We start from the raw sequence: 23,782 nt of genomic DNA, 5'->3' as shown, positions 1-23,782 counted from the left end.
CTCAAACACCTCAGGGATCAGTGGTCTGTTTCCCTGAAGAAAACTCAAAACCAGCTCCAGCAGGGCTCCCCTCTTGCCTGAAAACCCTCACTGCATAAGGCAAGGCTGCAGGCAGAGGACAACAGGCAGGCTCCCTCCTCTGCAACAACCCGAGCTGCTGTAATCGATCAAAGAGCCCTACGATCCGCAGATACAGATGTCCCTGCCGCACAGGCAGGCCAGCAGGGGAGCACAGTGACCTGACCAGCATCACTCAGCAGCACAGCATGCCCAGAAACCAAACCTACACCACCTCCTTTGGCTCCTGCACAAGGGCTGAGCCGCTCCCCTGCCCCGCACCAGGCAGCCCAGCCAGTCCTTTTTGGAGACATAAGCTTCCTGTTAAACAGGTCTAATAAACGCCGTGTGCACCTTGCAGAGCCTCTCCTCTTGCATCTCTGAGCAGCCAGAGCAGCTCAGCACTGCTTGTGGAGAGGAAAGCTGCTTCCCAAAACTCCACGTGGCAGCAGGGAAAGAGCAGCACCCCTTAAGGAAGGCCAAGAAGTGGGTGAGGGGCTGTGAGCTGCCCAGCTCCCCTCCGAAGCCGGGGGAGGCTGCAGCGAGCGAGGCAGGCTGTGTGCAGGACCTGCCATGCTTTGCAAGCCGTGGCTTGCCAGGCACGCTGAGGGCAGGTAGGCAGAGCCCCGCGCTCTGAGCACACAATCCTGGGCATGCTGGAAGCTGGAAGGAGCTGTCACAGCCCCCCCTCCTGCTCCCCACACAGGCACAGGCGTGCGGAAAGGCTCACAAGCTGCTTTGGCTCACAGCGGGACCTTTCCCCTTCCACCCTTGCACTTGCAAAGAGAAAAGTGCAGATCTAACACATGCTGAGGCTTATCGTATCAAGAGACCCAAGTGTTCAGGCCAGCAGAATGAATGCCTCCGAGATTAATGGGGGATAAAACCAAATTTCTCGTGTGACGAGCTTCCTTCCCTCTACAGCAGCTTAATAACCATTCAGCATCCACGTAGGGAAGAAAACTTAAAATCTCTCCACCTAGAAGGGCAATTTAGGGGATCAACCAGCAAAGATAATTTAGATGCAAATTTGGACCACTCATCCTGCCAGGGATCTACCACCTGGGTACAGCTGCAAGATCACAGTGCTTTTTAAGAAAGCTCCTACCTGATCCACTAGAAGTCAGAGCATGCTGTTTAGATTATTTTCCTGTGGCTGTTCAATATTCACAGTGTAATGGATAAAACCCTCCATCTAAGAAAACCAGTGGAGGGGGCAGGAAAACTACAATGAGAGACTGTCACATAGTCCATGTGGGGCAACAACCACAGATGGAATGGTGGGATATGCAGAGAGAAGTGGAAGTTGTTTCTGCATTCCTGCCTTTGAGCAACTTTCCAACACAATTGCCCAAATACCTGTTCTTTCAGGACTTTTTTTTTTTTTTAACAGCATCACTTCAGAGCTGTGTTTGTCATTAAAGGTATTTGTAATTGAAAACTGAAGTCAAATTTCAGAGAAATACTTCTAATAAAGAATGCAAAGGCCTAATTTTAAATACATAAATATGAGATGCCTCCATCTTTTTAAATGTTTCTCAAAAGCAAAGCAGGAGATTCTTCTTTACTGGAACACGTTGGGAAATTGAGCTGCACAAATTTCTACAACATTTCTGCCAACCCAAATGCACATTCTTATTTCTTTTCCTCCTTGAGACCTTTTAATTTGGAGGAGGGTAGGGTAAGACCTTGTCCTGCCCAAAGACAGGGAGATGTCAATGCCTCTCAAGCCCCAAACTGGTCCATACCCCATCCCAGAAGGATGCAGCATTGTGTCTGCACCAGGCAAGAGGAAGGAGGTATTATCTCCCACCAGACCCAGGTCAGCAGCCAGTCTAGGGGTCCAGCAGCAGCTCCAGGGGCAGAATGCAGGCACCAAACCTTGCAGAGGAATTAATCACAGCCCTTAGGAGCTCTCTGCCTCCTGCTGCCTTACCCAGGTCACAGGGAAGCCAAGGGAGGGCAGGAATTCCTCACCATGGGGTAGCACTGGGCTGGCGGGAAGTACCAGCACCTAGGAACTCTTGCCACAGAGGGAATTAAAAGCAGCCACACCCCAAAGGCAACAGGGAATTGTTGCTACCTAGTAAGTCCAGGTAGGCTCACAAGCAAAAGACCCCAGTGTTTTTTGGGAGACATGGAGAGACATTTGGGCTCAGCCTGCACAGGGCAGGAGCTGAGCACAGCAAGAGCCAGAGTGTGTGGAGCAGGACCCTCACCACCCCAAGTGAGGAGGGCACAGCTTTTTAAAGTAAAGGCATGGAGAGCTGGGCAAAGGGAGTCTGACACTATCCTTTGCATAACTAAAGGATCAGCAGCATCGAGCTGTTCTTGGGGAGCTCTCCTGGAGAGACCTTTGCACAGATGCAGGGCTGTTCCTCTCCCTGCACAGTCAGGAACTCTCCTTTTGGCATTCCATTATCCAAAGACACCAGAAAAGGAGGCAAGACCAGCAGCAGCATGACTTGATCCCTCCCCACCAAGGGGCCAGCCCCATCCACCTCTGGCTTGGAGCTGCTGGAAGGGGAAAAGGGGGGGCTGGCAGAGAGCACCCCCTGCCCCAGCCAGCCCCACACAAACCTCATCCAAAGGCTTCCCTGGGGACGAGGGGCTGCACAGCCAGTACTGCTGTGTGCAACCCCCCTCCCCCCGTCCCTCTCCCTAAACTCACTCTCGGCCCCATCCTACTGAACAATCTCGCCACGGGCTGCTTTTGTAAGCCTCCAGCCCCAAAAGAAAAATGATGGGTTTGAACTCTTAACCCCGCCCCAGAAAAAGGCTGGAATTAAAAGGGGTTTATGACTAAGTATGCAGATGGGAATACTGTAATAACAACAGGCAAAATGTTTGCCTAGCAGTTCTGGGCTGGTTTCGGAGGGAGGGGGGGGAGAGAGAGTGGGATGGGGCGGCTTCTGGCTGGAGGATGACGGCACGGAGAAAGAATTTGGCGGCTGGGAGGGAAGGGAGGTTGCTGATAAATGCTGGGGCAGAGGCGAGGAGTGGGGCCAGGACCCGAGCGCCGCATGGCTGGCACTGGAGGGAGGCTGGCTGCGCGCTGCGGGGTCCTGGCCGCCTGACAAAGGCTCTGCCGCCGAGGAGAGAGCGGGCAAGGGGGACACGGCAGCGGAGCTCAGCCCGGGGCTGGCTCAGCCACCCATCACACGCCTCGGGGGACGCTGCCACACTCAGCGGGAGGGGGAATGGGGAATCTATCAAGGCACACAGCAGCGCTCCCTGCAATACCCCAAATCTCATTCTGTACCCATGCACGCAGACTTCCGCCTAAGAGAGAGCCTCGAACAAGTGGCTAATTTTGACCAGCAGTGCTTAAGTCACCTAGGAAGGCATTTTCAAACCTCAGTGCTTAAGTCACCTAGGAGGGCATTTTCAGGACATCACTTTCCTCTTTTAGCAACAGGCTGCATCAAAGCCCCCCAAGTGGGAAGCTCAGGCTAGGGGAGACCTAAACCTCAGCCACCATCCTAAAGGAGTGCACCCCACCACTGGCACAATCTCACTGCAAGAGGGGAGAGCACTGCTTCTCCAGCCTCTAATCTTGCACAAGTCTGCTCCCACTCCTCTAGCACCCAGGGACATGCAGAACTCTCCTCTCTGTGAGGGATCAATCAAGTGAAGCCCCTCAATGGCCCCCTGTCACACAACAGGGAGTCTCCGGACATGGCTTTCAAGACCCCCAAAATGCCTCCCTGCCACTGCAGCCAGGTCAGGCTGCCCCCTGGAATACACAGAGAGGTTTGTTCTATAGTTCAGTGGGGATGTGACTCCCTGACTGTACCAAACCAGCACCTTCCTGCTCTCCAGCTCCCCACAAAGTGCCTGCAAACTTCACACAAGATGCAAACCACTTGCACAACATCACACACAGCTTAGCAGCCACAGGCCAGAAAGCCACCAAACACCCAAATCTTGAAACTCAGCAGGACCCACGGGACAGAAACTCACGTGTAGCACATGCAAACAAGCCACAAACCCACAGAACTCCCCAAGCCCCCAGAGGAGCCACAAGATGCAACTATTTTGAGCGATGCTCCTGCCACAGGCATGAGAAGCTCACTGGGCACAGCCCAGCCTGACGCAACAGCAGCGCTTTGCCAACCCAAGCAGCTCACAGGGGTACAGCTTCAGATGGGAACATGCCCCAGCCGCTTCCCTGAGAAGGTAAAGCTGCGTGCAAAGAGCCTCACAGCACGACTGGCAAGGCAGGAACTCCAGGAGACTGCCCAGCTTGCAAGGCAGGGGATTTGCAAGTGTCTCACACCCGGCCTTTGCTCAACAGGGACTGCAGCATCTGCAGCACCAAACGTGGGAATTTTGACTCGATTGTGGTCACCTCCTGCTGACCCACAGCCATTTACCACAGATAGGGAATGCTGGAAGGAGCCTGTGGATCCTAAAAACTCCCTCATTGCTACAATCCTCCTCTAGGTCCGACTTGTTGCATTGATGAAACAGAAAGGCAGCAGCCCTAAAAAAACCAACTAAGAGGCATGTGGACACCACTTCACACACACACCCCCCTCCTAAAGGAGCAAGGAGGTCTCTCCTTTGACCTCTCAAGCAGAGCAAATGCCTCTCTAAAGACACCTAGGGACTGTCTGCGGGGTCAGGGAGATGGTCACTACTGATGGGAGCAAGCAGTGCAGAGGGTGACAGGGCCAGCCAGGCTGTGGTCCCTGCCCACAGCAGCCTGAGGCGGACACGAGCTGCACAAATGCACAGCTCCCTTCACGCCAGGAAGCACTCGGATCAGGTAATGGAGGGTGTAGGAGACTCGTGAGAGGATTTCTGTGAGTCAGCCTCGCTGGCCAGGACCCAGATCAGCAAGCTCTGCAACATCAGCAAACAAAAGAGGGCAAACCCTGGACCACCCCGGCCCCTTCCTGCTGCCTCCAAGATGACCCCCACAAGTGTGGGCTTGAGGAGAGCAGCCAGAGGCATGTGGAATGCTGCAGCCAGGCTTGGGATAAAGACTCAGCCTGCTATGCCCTGGGGAACACAGGAACACAATCCTGGGGCTTGCTGAGCAGTTTTGTTTCTCCTCTGCCAACACAGGAAGACAAGGTTAACCTTGTTCATTTAAGCCATGAGCAGTCTCTCTCCACAAGCAATCTGAAATCAGGAGAACCTCCTCTCACCCACAGCACTTCCTAGGATTGAAGGACCAAATGTAAATGGTCCCTTCAAAGTCCTTTTCTGTGTTCCCCTCCCTCCCAAACTCCTGCCTCATACCATGGAGCTGGTTTATGCAAGGGACATTCACATCTCCCTGACAAGAGGGTGGCCCCTGCACCAGCACGTCTGCTGGATCACAGCACCTCACCAGGAACACCCCTGAACAAAGGGTCACCACGTGTTTTGTGGAGACCTCCTCTCCCTGGATGCTTAAAAGTCTTATCCTCTAAAACTCTGCCAGACCTGGGCTACAGCCAAACCAGCTTCCATAAAAGCCTCCACAAAATCTCTGCCATGAGGTGCTTCCACCCTTTCCTTGTCTGGGACTTGTCATTATTTTCCATTAAAAAAAAAAAAAAAGGATAAATGCCTATCAGGAGTCATCCCAGTCCTGACAGCTGAATGAGTTAGACAAGTGCTAACGAACAAACAGGCTAAATTGCTCCTTTCCTTTCCTGACAGGCCAAAGCAAGTCTCCAGAGCACCCAGAACACCAGGTCTGATCCCTCCCCAGATTTGGTAGCAGGGAGAAGCCCACCTTGGGCAGCTGCCCAGCCACACCAGCCTGGACAAAGGGAGGTCCCACACTAAACCCCAGCTCCCTGCCCCCTCAGGTACCACCCAGCACCCAGAGGAGAGCTCCAAAGCCAGGGGAAGTGAAGATCAAGCCAGCCTTTAAGAACAGTCAGGCTGCAGCACCACGCACCACCCCCTCCCTAGGGCAAAGGTAGGGCTGCTCCTAGGGCAGAGAGGTGATGCAGGCAGGCCAGCAGCCTCCATCCCTCTGATCCATAATGGCCTGTAGCCCCTTCCTTCCCCTGCTCCCAACGGGAGGCACACCCAGTGCTAAACACTGAGCCTAACTCCATCCGGTCCTCCTTCCCTGCGCCTATTGTGGCTAAAAATTTATCCGGTTTCTGACAGAAAAAAAATAAAATATATATATATATAACATTGCACCTCCCCTCTGCCCTTCAAAGTAAAAGTAGCTCTGGTCTTTCCCCAGGGAGGGGGAGAGGAGTTTAAACATGAATCCCCCATCTAGCCAGCACTGCTCCACTCCTCCTCCTCCAAGGACTTTCACACAGCCCTGTCCCGTCACCCTGTCTGTGGCATTTGATTCCTGTCTGTCACTAAGTGATGAGGACAAAGGGTGAGGAGTCAGGAAAAGGTCTGAGCTACTTTGTTCATCGTCTGGATACGAACTTTGGATGAACTCCGTGGGGAAAGAGAAAAGCTGCATGGAGCGGGACGCACCGTGCACAGCACTCTCTCTCCTCAAAAAAAAAAAAAAAAAAAAAAAAAAAAAAAAAAAAAAGAAGGAAAAAAAAAAGACAAGGGAGGCTTGAACAAGGGGAAGGGGTGGGAGGGAAAGGGAGAGGAGAGCATTCCCCATCCCCATGGCGGCAGGCAGTCCTGAGAGCTCCCTGCTCCGAGGAGACAGAAGGATATTCAAACCGCCTTCCCAGGAGGCATGTTCAATAAAGCAGGATGCCAACGCAGCCTTTTCTCAAACAAATCTGTTAGCGGCGGGCCAGGGGCCAGCCACAAGGGCTCGCTTTTTAAAGCAACCAAATGGGAATTTCCTAATAAAATAACATTTTTTAAAAAGTCCCACCGTGGCACGGGTAAAGGGAAGCTTGCTGGCAGTAACATGAAGTATTTTGCACACAGACCTCTCTGGGAAGCACGGGAAGATGAAATACAGTGCGGAGCAGGGAGTTTTGGGATGCAGCCAGGGCCAGGGCACCAAAGCACCCGTGAGTTCCCTTGGCACCCACCCGGAGGAGCTGAGAGAGAACAGTGCCTACAGCACAGTCACGTACCAGGGTGAAGGCTTGCAACCATGATTTCTGCTGCTCTGAGCCAGGGAGGAGGCTCAGGCTGTGTTGGGGCAGAAGTGATTTCCCTCGTGGCGACCTCTGAGACCTGGAAAAGCCACCACAGGGCACACTTGGCTCCTTTGCTGCACTCTGCTTTTCAGGGCTAAGCCAAACCAGTTTGCAACTGGAAAGCCCTGTGGTAGTCTTGCAGACATTAGGTAAATCAGCCCCTCCTGGGCAGCAGAGCAACCACACAGCTTCTCCTGAATGGCTCTTGCCCAGCAGCCAAGGTGCCTGCCCTGGGATGGGGCACAGCCTTCGTGGAGGATTACTGATTGGCACGAGATGTGCCAAGCCAGGCAGGAAAACGACTGCAACTCCACAGACAGCTCTGCAGCACTCATGAGAGACCTGCTGAGTGCTGGGGTGAAGGGTGTCCCAGACAAACCACCCCACCACGCTGCACCAGCATCAACCACTGAACACCAGAGGGGACTCCCAGCCCCACAGGCTGGCTGGGAATGCCAGCTCTGCCACCCTGGAAGTCTCTGCCTGAGGCAGAGAAGTTGGGAATCTGAGGGATATACTGGAGGCTGTTCACCACCAGCCTTCCCTGGAAATCCCAGCAGACTGGGTGAATGCACTCTCCAGGATGGGGAATCCTACATAAGACAGAGACTATGTGGGTTACAAAACCCAGGAGAGCACTTGAAAGCAATATACTGGAACATGCTGGAGATCACCCCGGATGCCTTGCCTCTCAACTTAAACATCAGTAAATAGAAAAACAGTTCTGCACAAGAAGGAAAACAGACACAGCAGCCTAGCAGAAGGCACTGGTGAGGTCTCCCCAGGCAGGCACACAGCAGCAGGCAGGGCCCAATTCCCTTCCAGGGTGGGTGAAATCTTATCCCTTCTGTGGTGCCCAGCACACGAGAGCTGCAGAGACGGTCACAGCAACCACTAATCCCAGCTCCAGTCTGGCCTCTGTTTGGGAAGGTAATAACTCACCACCAGAACCAGAAAGTGGAACAGATCAAAGGCTCGGCTTCACTGACTCACAGCTACACACGGCCCCAGCCCTCCCAAGATCCACCAGCTCTGCACCAAGACAACGACCAGAGGAAAATGAAAGAAAAAGGGGAAGGCAGCACATTTCTCAGGGAACCAACCTGCCTGTGAAGGATGGGAAAGCAGGGTCCTCCCTTGCAGCCACCACCACATCCCAGAGGAGCACATGTGAGGAGGTCACTCAAACATCTCAGAGGCATTGCCCAAGACCTCTGATGGATAAACTTTGATCTCCTCCAAGCATGGCCAGTCCCTGGGGACTGCCTCTAAAGCACACAGCAGAGCCTGCCAGGGCAGATCGACTCCACACAGAAAACCACAGCCCTTTTGGAAGAATTTGTTCTCCTGCTCACTTCAGAAAGTCCAAAAAGTTCATCTGGCACTGGGAGGGACCTGCTACCCAGCAGCTCAGCCAAGGTAGCCTGTCTCAAGGCAACAAGTTCCCACCAGTGTGAACCAGACAGAAGGAGGGGGGAAAAATGGACAGGATGTTGACTGGATTGGCCAGCAATCTTATGTGCAGAAAGTGGGAGCTTGGGAAGGAGATGTTGCTGCTGCTGAATCCAAGGCTGTTTTGAGAACAGCGAGAGGAAACAGGGAAAAAGTGGGGGCTGGGGAAAAGAAGGGAAAAGAAAACAAATCTGCTTTATTATTGCTTGAAACCCAAGGAGACTGATTAAAGCAAACATCCCCCCTTGCCCCTTCCAAGGGTTGTCTCGTCTGCTTCCTAAATCTGATTCCCATTTGTCTCTATATGGTTCTCATTTTTTCTTTGTTCAGGTCTTCTCCACACTCCTTGCTGACTCTTAGGAGCTCCTCCATGGAGCCATCAGGCTGGCTTCCCTCAGGAAGCTGCAAGGGCAATCCCTGACCAGGGTCAGACTCAGCATCAGTGCCCGTGCACAGGGAGGAGATGCAGCAAGAGGAAGGCAGCAGGATACAGCTACACACAACAGGCAAGAGGCCAAGGAAATCCTTGGAAAGCACTACCCAATGGTGCTGATGAGCACCTGGGTGCCTCTGGGGTAGCATTCCCAAAGGGTGAAGCAAAAGCAATTTAAAAAAAGCAAAAGGAACCAGGAAGAGAGAATGTAGCACAAGCACAGACCCACCCAGCATTTTCCTCTCTATTAGCAGACAGCCTTCTGATTAAACAGCAGTTTAAAAATTACCCTAATGGAGCTCCTTTCAAACACAAACCACAGGGACCTCTTCTAATTGCACAGCTCCTTTCCCAATCCCAGCCCAGGATGATGCAGCAGGTCCACTAGCCGCCCTTGCCCGCAGCACTGGCGTGCTCTGCCAGCCGTGCCCGGTGCTCCCAACGGGGTCTTGGAGCACTGTGGCACCATGGGCTTCACTTTCTGTCCTGGCCCCTGGCTCTCAGACCCCTGCATATGCTGCCTCTGCAGAGGGACATCTGCAAGGCCAAACCAAAAATGCCAGAAAAAGGGAAATAAAAATCTGCCCTTCTACCCATGTGGATTTGCCACTGCCTCAGGACACATGGAAAGACCAGGGACTTGCTCTACCACCACCCTCTGCTCTGCCTCACCTCCTTCCATACTACTTGTGAGTTTTTCATGGTAAACAATTCCAGTCTGCCCTTGGGATAAGTCTTTCTATACCTCCAGTCATGCCATCGTGCTGCTGCACATCCTTACCCTCAAGAGGCCACATGTGAGGATCCCATGAGTTTCTAGACCTGGATGCAGAAGAGTTATTTCTAAGCAAAACTCCCACCCCAGGCTGTGCACCTGCCAGACATGCACTGCAATCCTATCCAAAAGGAAACACAACCCCCTCCACCACAATAAAAACCAACCAGGCACCCACTGCCCAACCAATCCAGCCACAAGAGGAAACCCAGCAGGGTCTGAGCTCCTGAGAGCCAAGGCCAAGCCTGCATCCACCCAACATCAGAGCAGGTGCAGATGGTTGCACAGGTATCCTGACACTACACAACACCATTTTCCCCCTCCTGCTTGCTGCCTCTGGAGAGGACACAGCACCAGCAGCTGCTCTCCCTGCTCTCTCCTGCCCATAAGGAAAGCAGAGACCCCTGACCTTATCCAACACATCCCCCCAGCCCCTCCGCAGCTTAAGCAACCCAGGTGTGCAAATGTTACCCAATGCCCTCGCCAGGCAGAAAGTAAATTCCAGCAAACGGGGGAAATGCCAGCCGCAGTCAGACACTAGGATGTGCAAATAGCAGCCGGGGACCTTCGGGAGAGGAACAGCCCAGGCCCATGCGCTCCTACCTATAATCCTTCTCAGGATGCCCCCTCCAGCAGCTCCTGTGGCAGAGGAGGGATGCTAATTTGACTATTTGAGGGAATGAAAAAAAATAAACGTTTGCTCTTGCGCTAAATGACCTTTTCAGCCACTTGGGGACAGAATTGCACCGGGGCTTTGGAGCGAGCTACAGCGGGCGCTGCTTGCTCCCTGCTCCCCATGCTGGATGCTTTGTGCCTCCAGATGCACTTAAGGGGTCCATGCCTCCCAGCCACCTCTGTCCACGCAGCAACAGAGCCAAGAAACAGCCTCTTTGGAAAAAATCTGCATGAAGTAGGGAGGAAGAAGTGGTCTGCTAAGAGCTCGCCGAGCGAAGCGCTTCAGACGGTTTCATTTCACATCGCCGAAAGCGTAAATCAGGGCATTGCTCCTCGGGTTCTTCTCCATTAGCAAAGTGTATTGCAAGTCCCTTCCCACCACCGATACCGATCGACACTTCACATCTGCTGACCAGATCTAACAGCCAGGATTTTCCTGGGGAATAATACATTCAGTGAAAACACCATTCCTGCCACCTGCTCCCCCAAACACGCAACTGCTCTGGGAGCGGCTCCTCGCTCTCTACAGGCACATGCACAGCACCACGCAGCACCCTCATCAATTTGTATCAGAAATAAAGAGGTGACCCCTTCAAAGCAAAGGTCAAAAACCCCTCAAAACACACTTCCAGCCAGTGCAGCATATCCCACTGCCTGTAACTTCCCTAAATGTGAACAAGCACTCTTCTGGAAAGCACCAGCTTCACACTAAACCTACCGGGGGAAGGGCTCTGTCCTGTGCTATCAAGTCAGGATCGACAGCACAACTCTTTCCAGCTAATTCCTTTTACCCTGTGAACTGCAATCTCTAGCCTTTTGTCTAGAGATTTGCAATAATCAGAGTATTGCAAATTCATCATGTTATCGCAGTATTTGAAATAATATTTTTGCAATTTATTGCAATATTGCAATCAGTCATATTATTGAAAATTCTTGCAATATTATTGTAATGAGTCACATATTACAATAATAATTTTGCATATAAGCAGGCTGCTCCCAAACAAAAAAAATGCTAACCTAAAACACTTGCAACATTTTAAAATTAAGAGACTTAGGGGTTAAAAGCCAAATTTACAGCTGAAAGCCAGAGACCAATCCATGCAGAAGCTCCAGGTATTGTATCATTCCTAATGTTCCACCAGAGAATCACAGCACAAGGAAAAAAAATAAAAAAATATGTGTGTAAACAAGCAAAGGTACACCCACCAGCAGCTTGGGTTTTGAAACATTAATGTTGAAATTAGAAAGGCACATTTAGTAGAGTTATGGGCAGATTCACTTTCAGTTTGGCTCCAGCCTTGTAAATATCAAATGTCAAAAGGAAACAACTGCACTGAGTTAAAGAGAGAAAAATCCCCATGCTGTGGAGACATAGCTGGGATAGGAAACGCTGGAGTTGGGAAAGAAGCAGCAACCAGCAAGGAACACTTCACAACTGGAAGGGTATTTTTGCTGGGTAACCTGCCACTGCTAATTCTGCTAATCGACATCACTCGGGAATTTCAAAATGTTATCCAACCAGGAGAGAAACTTGATTTTCCTCTTCTGGTAACGAGGATGGGCAGGCCAGCCAGGTTGTGCGAAACCAAAAATGGGATGTGGAAACGATGAACTGAGTTTCCAGGCTTCTACTCGGGTGAGAAACAAAAATCCAGGCACCAGCATTTAAGCAGGCTGATCCCACTTGCAAAGGCAGCTCTGCTCATTTTTCAACAAGGCTGAAGTAAAATGGCAAAGTTATCATTTTAGATTAGAGCAGCTGCTCACAGCACTGGCTCTTCCGAGGGTTTTCCATTTATCAGTAGATTTAAGGGGGAAAAAAGGGTGGAGGGGGCTGGAAAGAGCCCATCAGCTTAGGGCAAGCAAAAAAGCTATTTTGGGTAAGGCTTCTCCTATAAATAAAAGGCTGGGAAGGGAGGGGACACTGGCAATGTACAGCTCCCTCAAGGTGTCACAGGGGATTTCTATTATCTGTGGTGGCAACCTCCCCAAAACGCAGAGCATCACCAGCACTCTGCTCCTCAGCAGGCACGGCTTCCCTGGCAGCCAAACCCTTCACTGGGCTGCCATTCCCTGGCTGCCTTGCCTTTCCCACCAGGAAAAGGAGCCAGGAGAAGTGGCTTTCTGTTCCAGCTCAAAAAAAAAATTATATATACACATACATACAGGGGCACAGCTCACAAACACAAGGCCAAGAGATATTATTATGCCTTTTTTTTTTTTTTCACTTGACACAGTTGCAAATCAATAATTCCAGGCCAAGCGATTCCCAGCACTGGGAGAAAGCATCACCTGAGTCCCTCCTGAGCCCAGCCTGACAACACACACTAATGTATTCAGTCCACAGCCTCCTCAGGCCACAGCTTTCTGTAATTTATCCCTATAGCACCCGCCACCCTGGATTATTTAAGTGGCCGGGGGATGCAGCACCTCCGAGGCAGTTTTGAGCAGAAGCTGCCGACCACCCAGCCCACAAAACCATCAGTTTTGGTTTCCAAGGGAGTTCCTAGCAGATCCTCCCCAAAGGAAATGTGAATTTCACAAAAAACCCCCAATACTGATGCCTCGGGGGCACACTGGGGAGGTAGTCATCTGCAAATCACCACGTAGCACCTACACCCACCCAGCACACCCAAAAATCACACAGCCCGGACTCTGGCACAGGGTGCAGCCTTGGGCTGCCATGTGTGACCCCAGGCTGGCAGCCCAGGAGCCAGGCAGTGCTCACAAACACCTTCTCCCACCACGGGGAACACTCACCAGACCGGGACCCGATGGATGTTTGGGAAAAGCAAAGGATGCAGATTGAGGCTGGTTTATTAGATTACAGACAGCCCCATGCAAATAGGGCCATATTGATCTGGTCTGCAAACACCTGGCTGGGAATACGAGCAGCCCCTGAGTATACAGAAGCTGCTGGAGATTATTAACCAGATCCATTGCTGTAAATCACATTACCTCCTTCCAAACCCTGACCCAGCACGGAGTCCCCCTGAGCTAGGCACTGTACAGGGCACATCCCTGCAGCACAAGGGAGCATCACTTCTCCCTGCACGGCACCCAAACGCCTGAAGACTCAGCCCAAAAGTGTGGGCATCCTGCTCTGGGGGCCATGGAGCCAGTTTTGTGTAGCCCACCTTCCCCACAGCAACTCCGAAAGCTAAACATGTTACCAACAGAAACTCACTGCCATGGGAATGCAAAGCAGGAAGAAAAAAAAAAAAACTATAAATAATAAAATAGGTGGAAAATAGATAATATCACATCTTCAGGGGAAAAGTACCCCCTGCTCCTATTGGGCTCCTCATATTTTGCATCAACTGCAAACCACCCCTGTGTGCACAGGGCAGACAAGACAGGCTCTCCTGTCTCCCAAAGCACCCCAACTCCAAGCACAGGAAAGGAAAAAAGGTAGTAGTAAAATGTTTCTCAGCAGATTTCCAAGAGATCACGAAACCCTTTGCAGAGCTTCATTAGCAGAGAAGGCAGCAGTTCCAAGATTAAAGGAAAAACTGGGGAATAAGGTGCCGAACCAAAGGCAGATGAGGAATCCCATCTTCCTCCCTTCTCCCTGCCAAAATCCACAGCTCTGATTCAGCAGAAGCACCAGCAGCACAGCCTACTATATCTCACTGCAAACAAACCCATTTATGTTTAAACCACCACCCTACTCCCCTCAAGGATTGCTGCATGCAGTAATTTCCTTGTGACGGGGGAAAAAAAAAACCAAACCATGATGAAATTGTCTCAGAGTTTCTCTGTGTTTTGTTTACAACCGCTGCCCTCAAACCAGGGCCAGCACGAGTCCTGCTAACAAGAATAAATCTCACATTTGAGAGCATTTAAAAAAGCTCTGCTTGCAGACACTCAGCGCTCCAAGGAGGAAATCCCTCTGCAGGTCTCAAATAAGGGAACTTGAACCACTTTTCCCAGGAGAAATTTAGGCCTGAAAGATCTTCTGAGTTTCTCATTTGGAGCTACAAGGCCCAATAACAGGATCTCTTTCCCCGGACTCACCCACAGACTGACTGCTGCCAGGATCATGCAGAGGTGAGGGGAGATGGACTGGAGAGAGAGCCATGGTAGCAGGGAAAACACCCAACATTTATGGAAGAGAATGCTCTGGTTAGCTGTTGTTTATGCCCACACCTGGTTAATACAGGTATTTTTCCAGCATGCATTAATAGTGAACAGAGATTTGCTCTTCTCTGTGCCTTGTTCAGTGCTGTCAGCAGGGATTACCCTAAGAGTGAGCTGCTTCCAGGAACCCTCCCTCCCTGAACCCAAAGCCACCCAAAACCTGGGAGGCCAGTGCAAGCAAAGGCTTGGAAACCTGGGAACATGGGGATCAAGAGCTGGAAGACTGGCTCATCCATCTCCCAGGAAAAAACAAACAGGGCTGGGAGCAACAGGACACAGCAGACCCTCCAAGAGCACCTTCCTGCTCTGCTGCCCTCACAAAGTTTGCTCAACATCAGGCACCCATAAAAAAACAAGCCTTGAAATGAAAAGCAAACAGGTTTGCTCCTGCACACCCCAAACAGTGGGGAGTCCCTCAGGAGTGGGAATGCTATGCCAGAGCCAGGCCTGGTTTCTCTGCTTTGATGGCAGGGCCGAGGGAGAGGAGGTGGGAAGAAGAGCACACTGGCAGCCCTGTTCTTCCCACCTCCTCCTCTGGAGGATTGCAGGAGGCCAATTTTGATTAAACTAATTAAGCCTGCTCCATTCAAAGCACTCCAACCACATGCTACCAGGGGAGAAAAAAATATGAAATTAAAAGTAAAAAAGAGAAGCCTGCTCACAAGCACGCTCCTCCAAAGCCACCCGTCCCCAGCAGATCCCTGATGGACACCACCACACTGGAAGATAAAAGTCCAAAAAACAGACTTAAGAGACAGGTCCAGTCCTGAAGACCCTGCTCCTTCCAGCTGCCAGGACCTACTGGGACTTGTCCCACCTCCCACCAGCATGACTGGTTTCCAGTCCTAGAGGTAGCCACTCCTCCACCATGACAAGGTCTACCAAACCATCCCTATCTCCCAGTCCCTTGCACATTCCCTCCCCTCCTTTCCCTTGAAAACATCAGGTTTCTGGAAGCAATTTAATTGTGAGTTATAGCAAGGCTTCCTCAGGCAGTGTGGATTGGACTGGAGGCCCTGCTCTCCCAAAATGTTTCACTTCCCCCCACGGCAGCCACACCAGGGACCCTGCAGACTCTGCTTGGCACGGAGAAACATCACTTTTGCTTTCAAAGCCTTTCAACTAGAAGGAAAAAAAAAATCAGTAATAACAAATATCAAAGCAAAGGTTTCCTTCCCTTTGAAGGGCAGGAGGGAGAGCAGCCGGGTGGGGGCTGGACCTGCCCAAAGCCCAGCAAGCTGAGGGGGACCTGGATCCTGCAGGGCTGGAGGACCGAGCACTTTCCTGATGAGCTTTCTTTCCAAGCAGCAGAATGATGCCTTAGGTGCAAGAATTGCATTGAAATTCAAATCGGGGTTTTGAACTCTCTCCTGCCCCTTGGGAAACCTCCTCAGTGGAAATGCAGGATAAGGAGGAGGGCAGGATTTGATACCCTGGGGAAGGGTGGGGGGGAAGGAAAGCAAGCTGCCCCATCCTGCTGGGAGGAATGCTTGAACCAAGGGGCGCTGGGCTTGCCAGTGTACCCCTGTTAAAGCTCTGCCCCACGCCCCAAAAACCCCAGCACTGGACACACCACATCTGCCCCTCTTTTCCCCATGCTGCTCCTGGTGGGGTTTTATTTGGGGGCGTGGGGAAAAGAGGGAAAGGAGGGAGGAAGAAAAAGAAACCCCATATCATAATTGCTATATTAAAGAGAAATAGCAGGCAAGAATAATAAGAGAGGTGTCAGAAGTGAAATACAGTAACAGACATAAAAAAAAAAAAAAAGACTACAGTTCTGCGATGGGGGTGTTAATTGAACACAGAGCTGGAGAGAACAAAGGGGTGTTAAGGAAGAGAAGAAGGGGAAAAATCCTACCTCCTCCAAAGATCTGATTTGAGTTAAGTTTGGTGAAGATAATGCACAGGGAAAGGTAGCTAAGAGGCACCTTATATAGCTATTATGTTCTAAAATTAAAAAAAAAAAAAAAAGACAACAAACCCATTATTCAACAACAATTGCATGGTTAATCAGTGCTGTCTATAAATATTCCACTTTGTAAATCCCCCCCATTGGTGCTATGTACATTTTTCTTTTAATCCTGAATTCCTTCAACACAGGAGGGAGAGGAGGGTGAGAAAATATAAATTGTGGGATTTCAAATGCAAAGTCAGGGTTTTCTTAAGAAGTAGAATTTGCCCGATGCCCTCACCTCCCCAATGAGTGGAGAAAGTGAAACGATGGGAAAAGCTCTTAAGGAGGAGGAATCAGATTAAATGGTCATATATCCTGTGCTCAGCCTCTCCCCACCGGTCCCCGTTGAACGAGATGGGAGTTGGGAAAGGCTCACAGCTGAAATAGATGCTGCTGCATTTTGACAGCAGATATTTTCCAGTTTGCCATCCAAGGACCCCACGTCTGCGTACGCCTTGCCTGATTCTTCTGCTTAGCTATTCTGCTCATGCAGAGAACAGCTTAAAAAAAAAAAAAAACATACCAAGAGAGAGGGGGAAAAAAACAAGGGAAAAAAAAATAAACAGCCATAAAGACAGAGACCCTACCCTTGCCTTCAAACTTTTTATAAATCAGGAATGCAATTTCCGATTTCAATCCCTATTGATGGAGGAATCAATTGTATTTAGGACAACAATGCCTCCCATTTCCATAATTATTATTCCAAAAAGCCAGCCAGCCAGCCATTTGAAGGCAGTCCTGCCCCTTCCCTCGCAACAAAGCGACCAACAGCAAGTGAAAACACACCAAATGAACGCCGACAACTTCGATGTATATTTAAGAAGCAATTTTTTTCCTTCCCCTACATCCTCCTGCCTGGATCAGACCTCTCAACTTTTATTACTTTTAAACAGATATCACCCCAAAGGTCTGCAGACAAAAGGCAACCCCCTGAGCTTTTTTTTTTTTAAATCATTATAATTTTTTTAAAGTGATAATAAATACTTAAAAATAACTGAAGAGCCCAAATGCAAAAGGCGACTCTTTGGCCAGTAGAGATGACCTATTTTTGTAAGAACTTTATGGACACTTTGGGTTTGCTCAAGACAAGGTTAACACTATGAAATAGTAGCCATAATGTTGCGAGAGATGGTGGTAAAGTCTCTGTAAGGCTCTGGAGTCACTTAAATCAGGCAGCGGGGTAACCGAACGCACATTTCTGCACATCATAACGCCGGGGGGAAGATGTACGCACACACTTTCAAACACCCACCAGTGACCACAAACAATCACCAGGATTTCAAACGCCACACATGCAAAAATCTGGGAAGCTAAATGGAAAGTGGGAAGCGAGAAGTTGGCTCAACTTTCACGCCGCTGCCCGCAAGGAAGGGGTAAGCAAACAGACGCAGGCGGTACCCTCGGCCCCAGAAAAAACAAGGCAAACTTCCTCCTAGCATTGGGCCCACAAAGCAATAATTTAAAAAAAAATAATAAAAATAAACCAAAACCATCTGGCTGTTTGCTTTCTTATGAAGTGTGACTTTTGGGGACGCAGATGGGGTGGAGAGGGGAGGAAGTCTTTGAATTCGCAAAGTGAAAGAATTCACCGCAAACATATCCAAGGGTAGATAAACAACGCTCCAAAAGCCATCTCGAGTCAGCCTCTTTGGAGACCTCCACAGCACAGCCCCGTAAGCCAAGTAATCCAGGCACAACACCAACAAACAGCATTTATAAAAATGTAAAACAGCCCCAGTTCACACCTGAATATCCTTACTTCCAGCAGCATGCTTCACCCTATACCATCTCTTTCCATTTTTTCTTAGCAGACAGGAATTATCACACCCTGTCACTGTGGCTATGCACAGTTCCTCATCCCTCCTCAGCTCACTGGGACCTCACAGCATCCCTGAGCTCACCTGGCTTTCCCCACTAAGTTTGGTCCCAGCAGCAGATTTCTTGTTCCCTAACTTTGCCACTGCGCTGAGAGCGAAGCTGAGCTGGGATTAAACAGTTATCCCAGCCAAAAAGTGTCCCTGCACAGGCAACATACGGAGCACCAAATACACTTAAAGAAGAGACAGGCAAAGACGGACACAAAATTAAAGAAGAAAGAGAAAAGAGGGAAAGGAACTCGCTAGCTCCCTTTTTTTTGTGGAGGCGCGTGGGGGAACGCTGTAAAATCCTGAACCTCTCTACACAGACTCTCTCATGTTACAGCATAGGAAGAGTTTGGAGGTTCCCATACCAAACCCACTGCTGGTTCTTATGGGAAGCCTGTAGGGAAGGACTCCTCGGGAAGGTCAGAGGCGGCCCCGCAGCCGGGAGGACTCGGGAGAGCCGAATGCCATCGGTAGGTGCTTTGTCTGGGCTACACGCTGCACAAACAACGCTTAACAAAGGGCCCTCTTAGTCATTTTATATATATTGCAGGAGTCAAGTAATTGTATTTTCAATCAGCTGCTCATGCTGGGAGGTTTTAGATATATATATATATTTAAGAATGGGAAAAAAAAAAATAAGACCCAGTTCAGGTTTTTGAAAGCTGCTCCCCTTTTATGTGTAACTATCAATGTATATCAACTGGGTGTGCAATCATATTTATTGTCACTTTCATTCATGTCATGCCCTTGCTTATATGGCTTAGATATGAATTATTGACTGTTTCAGTCCTTGTTGTAAAGAGGGGGGAAGGGGGGGAAAAGTCAAGTACTTTGCAGCGTGCTAAAACAAGGCAGCTACGGCGGCACGGGAAAGCCCACAGATCAACTCTGGTCAGCTCAGAAAGCCAACAGGAGAGATTAACCACCCCCCAAATTTCCACCATTCCCCCCACTTTTTTTTTTTTTTACATTTCTATTAAAAAAAAAAAAGGAGAGATTCCAACAAATACATAAATAAGTGGTGCATGTTGCTAAATGTCCTTCCCTGAGCATCTGTTGTTTAAGATCACCCTTGATTGATGACTGCTATTTTTTAATTGTTGCTTTTAAAATTTAAATGCCCCCCTGGGATGTGTTATAAGTGTGTTAGTACATGGTAGGAGGTCTGGAAAGTGGGAAACAGCAGAACCAACGCTCTCATGCCATTAGCTTCTAAAGAAGCCTGAGAACACCCCATGCCATAAAACAACAGTACCCTAAAGTAACTAACAATCTAATATATTGCTTTCACTAAAGGCAACTGACAACTCGCTCTTACACGAGCTAGCCTGGATGATTGGCAGACAAGAGCATTTTAACTCTTTCTTTAAAAAAAAAAGTAAGAAACCTTTGTGTTTACCTGAATACTAATGGTAATAAAACTGCACAGTTTCATTTTGTTGGGATTATTCCCCCACACACCCACTATGCATTCACATTTTGTTTTTTAAGCAGTGCCATGTATTAAAGAAGAAACTAGAGCAAGACAGAAATTACAAGGGGGTTGATTTTTTTTTTTCTCCCCAGAAAAAGCAATAAATAAAGAAAGGCTATACAATAGAAATTAAACCACGATATTTTCTCTTCTAGACACAAACCACATCATTCAAGTCCACTGCCAGAAGCACTAAATACCAACGAGTTATTTCTCCCCACTTAAATACTACTGCATTGGGGAGGGGGGACGACACAAACTTGAGGAATAAAATCCCCAAAGAACAAAAACAATACAGAACCAACAGCACTGATTTCCTACCTGTTTTTTCTTTGATTTCACACAAGACATTAAAAAGCGCCGGCTTCATCCTGTGGCAGTTTAAAGCATGTTTCCTGGAGAGAAAAGAAAAGAGGGGAGGGTGAGCTCAGGATGTCATCATGAGGAGCAACTTTCCAAATTCACGCTGGCTGGCATAGGGATGGCAGCTTTGAGCCCCCAGTGCTGCAAACAGCCACCTACCCAAGGCAGGGGACATGAATGTCACCAGATTAGGAATGAAAACCGCCTTTGCCACCGAGCAGCTCCACGGCCGGCGCGAGGCAGGCGATGCTCCACGGCAGAGCCAGCAGCTTTTGGGAGCCAAGCTCGGATCAACTGTCTTGTTCAATACACAGCACTGGGCTCTCCCTGTCCTCCACCTCCAATATTACACCAGGCCATGTGCTTTATTTGTGAGGCAGAGGGGCAGTAAACTCCTCCTTGCCCCAGTGCTGGAAACATCCCCTGCTTAGAGCTGTCAATTCAGGGAATTTCAGCGCCCAACGTGGAGCACAGAAGCACACATGGAGAGAGAACCCCATTCCTCTGCCTCCATGCTACTTACATCCAGCTTATTTGCAGGTGTTAAAATTTAATTCTTGACAATAGGGACAGTAAACACATTAAAAAATCACAGCCGGCTGCTTCTGGGAAGGGGAGGGAATGCTATTCAACGCTGCTCCTTTCGGCTGCTGTTATTCCAGAGCTGACCGTTCTCCTGTGGGTTTTGAGGAGAGACTTTGGGGAGGGGGCGCTTTAATTGGCTGGTTTTAAAACCCACCACGCGCCCTCTGAGGCAAAGAAACAGCGTGATTTAATTTCTTCTCTTGAGCCATAGGGTGATTTAGCCAAGGGTTCAGTTGCACACAGGGCTGTTGCTATCCGGCGCCGGTTACGGGGATTTCTGTTTACCAACCAAAATTACACGCGAAAGATGATGTGAACATCTGGCAAACATTCACACTACTTGCCCCACCACCCACAACATGTTAAAAAGATTTATATATCTGATGAAGTCTCTCAAAGGTATATACCCTTGCAGAACCACAGCGTTCCCTTATCAGCACACCCAGATGGGCGCAGACATTTGGGTATACGCAAATCACGTACATACGCTGTAAGGGCCCTCTTACAGACAATGCTGGCACTTTGCATCTTCCAAAAAATTAATTTAGGAAAAAAAAAAAAAAAAAAGAAGAAAAAACAAACAAACCAAAAAAAAAAGGCAGCAAAACAACCGTGCAATAGTAGGACGGAAGGAGGAAATGCAAAGCCAAGTGTTATTGATAAATAGACCATGTTTCCCAGCTCAGAATTAAAAATAATAACAATAATTTACAAAAAAAAAAAAAAAAAAGAAAAAAAGAAGCACTGTGAGGAAGCAGCTGAAATGCTGAAATAGACCAGCAAGGCAAACCCATAAAGCCTTCCCCTAGCTCTGTTCTGCTTTGGTTTTATTGATTTGATTAACTACACTAAATTATCCAGGCAGGAACACACACGATTCCTGCAACTTTCCAAAGGAAGAGCCCCTCACTGCCCCGGGTCTGGCCGGGGAGAAAGTGAATGATTTCCTCCTCCTCCTCACAGCTACTCTGCCCCTGCAAGAACATAAGAAAATGAATAAGATCAACCCTACAACGAGCCTTTTTGGTAAGCGGGAACTCTAGAGAAACTGTGGAGGCAAGGAGAATGGAAGCTAAGGTTTGGGGTACTTTTATCCCTCTGCAAGTTCTTAAGCGAGTTTTGGGGCTGTGCGGTGCGTTTTTCCAGGAACAATGTATTCTAGCAATCTGCTTCAACTCGGGGTATAAATATCAGGAGGAAGGACAACACATGAAGCAGCTTTGCAGCCCAGAAGAAATATCAAGTGTAACCCAGGCAATTCAGGGCAACTTTTTTGTCCCAATCCCTTCATTTGAGGTTTTTTTTTTTCCCTCCCCTCCCTGAACTTTTCATAGTGTCTTTGAAGGTGCGCATTAGGTTTGCACTCCCCGAAGCGCAGGACAATTCAGACACCGGCTCTCATAGCCTTGTTTTTTCCTTTTTAAATACATCTGCAATTAAGGGGAAAAAAAAATAAAAAAGGCAAAGCTTCTGTGAGCATCTTCAAAGCGCAGAAACGCGCTGAAAAAAAATAGCAGCACTACATGGGCCTAAGAAAGAACATTATTAGCAGCCCTAAAAGCGGGGCAGCACTTCGTGGCTCTTTCGGAGAAGCCCGGAGCGGAGCCCACGACCGCCCTCCGCAGTTAAACCCCCCACCCCAAAAAGGCCGGGAAAAGCCAGGCCCAGTTTGTGGATGGAGGGAGGGGGAGGCTGCGGGCGCGGCGACCCCTCGAAACCGCCCCGAAGTTGGGAGGTGGGAGAAAGATGGGAAATAATAAACGGGGGGCGGGGTGGGGGGTATTACCCGGTCCCCTTTCTTTTCGCCTTCCTCCCTCGCTACATTTCTCCGCAGCAGGAGCAGCAGCACCCCCGTCCCCCGATGCTCCCGCGGCCGGGCGCGCTCCCCCCGCCGGACAACAAAGGCCGGGCCGGGGCGCGGGGGAAACTTCCCGGCACCTGCCCCCCCCCGCTCCCCGCCACTCTCACCTGGCCTGCGCCTCGTCCAAACTCTGGTCCGTGATGGTCATGATCTGCTGTAAGATGTCTCCGATGTCCTGCTTCCTGCCTGCCTCCCCCTCCGCCCCGCCTGGTCCATCCTGCATGTGCTGGGACAGGCCCGGGTGCCCCGGCATCCCCACCCCGCTGTGCGTGTGCATCAGCCGCGGCTGGTCATCCATCGCCGGCCGCCGGCCCCGCTCCGCCGCCGCCTCCTGCCCTGGCTGCCGGGAGCGGCGCGGCTGGGCTGGCCGCCTGGCTCCTCGCTTTCTTTTCTTGCTCGCTTTCTTCTTCTTCTTTCCTCCCCCCCCTTCTTCCTCCTCCTCCTCCTCCCCAGCCTCTTCCTCTTCGCTTTTTATTTATCCTTCACGCTGGCGCCCGGCTCCGCGGCGGGGAGGAAGAGGAGGAGGAGAAAAATGAAAGGGGGGGGGGGGGGGGGGGGGTGGGTGTCATTGTTATGATAGAAATGTGTCTTGCTAGCACTTTGCAGTCCCCAAATGTAAAGGTTACTGAGCAGCCATAACAACATTTGGCCAACAGCAGCCTAGCCTACGAGGACTGGAGTCCTCTAGACTGTGAATACAGCAGTAACTGTAAGCATTCTGACTCTGCTGGAGCCAGTGCCAGCATCCATGGCCCCATCCTTTTAAGAGGCTTGTTGATCTGCCAAGACCTTTAGTAAAGGACAAGGCTCGCTTAATTGCTCCCCGCGCCTTAAAGCGACCGAGCCCGGCCCGGCGCGGCGCCGCAGCGGGAAGACGCGGCCCGGGCCGGGGATGCGGGGCCCCCGCCGGCCCTCAGCCCCCGCCCGGGCCCCGGCCCGCGCTCCCCGCCCCTCCGAGCGCTGCCTCAGCCTTTCCGCCTCCCCTCGGGAGCACCGCGGCCCCCTGGCTGCTGCTCCGGCTCCTCTCTGCCCCCCACCTACCCTCAGCCATTCTGCCTCCCCT

General features: G+C 50.3%; 1 protein-coding gene across 2 annotated transcripts in view; it reads right to left on the bottom strand.

Moving 5' to 3' along the window:
- PBX1 (PBX homeobox 1) overlaps nt 1-23,262 on the bottom strand; it is a 125,979-nt gene extending 102,717 nt beyond the window's left edge. For both annotated transcript variants that reach the window (XM_041478994.1, XM_041478995.1), the window contains exons 1-2: nt 22,827-23,262; nt 20,232-20,305 (exon numbers count right to left, since the gene is read on the bottom strand). In XM_041478994.1, the coding sequence (XP_041334928.1) occupies nt 20,232-20,305; nt 22,827-23,017 (265 nt within the window). In that variant the 5' untranslated portion in view covers nt 23,018-23,262. The remainder of the gene's footprint in view (nt 1-20,231; nt 20,306-22,826) is intronic.
- Nucleotides 23,263-23,782: the final 520 nt, after the last annotated feature.

The sequence above is a fragment of the Pyrgilauda ruficollis genome, unplaced genomic scaffold, assembly GCF_017590135.1.
Source record: "Pyrgilauda ruficollis isolate IOZ18807 unplaced genomic scaffold, ASM1759013v1 scaffold47, whole genome shotgun sequence".
Taxonomy (NCBI): Eukaryota; Metazoa; Chordata; class Aves; order Passeriformes; family Passeridae; genus Pyrgilauda; species Pyrgilauda ruficollis.
This window is presented reverse-complemented; position numbering and strand designations above follow the sequence as displayed.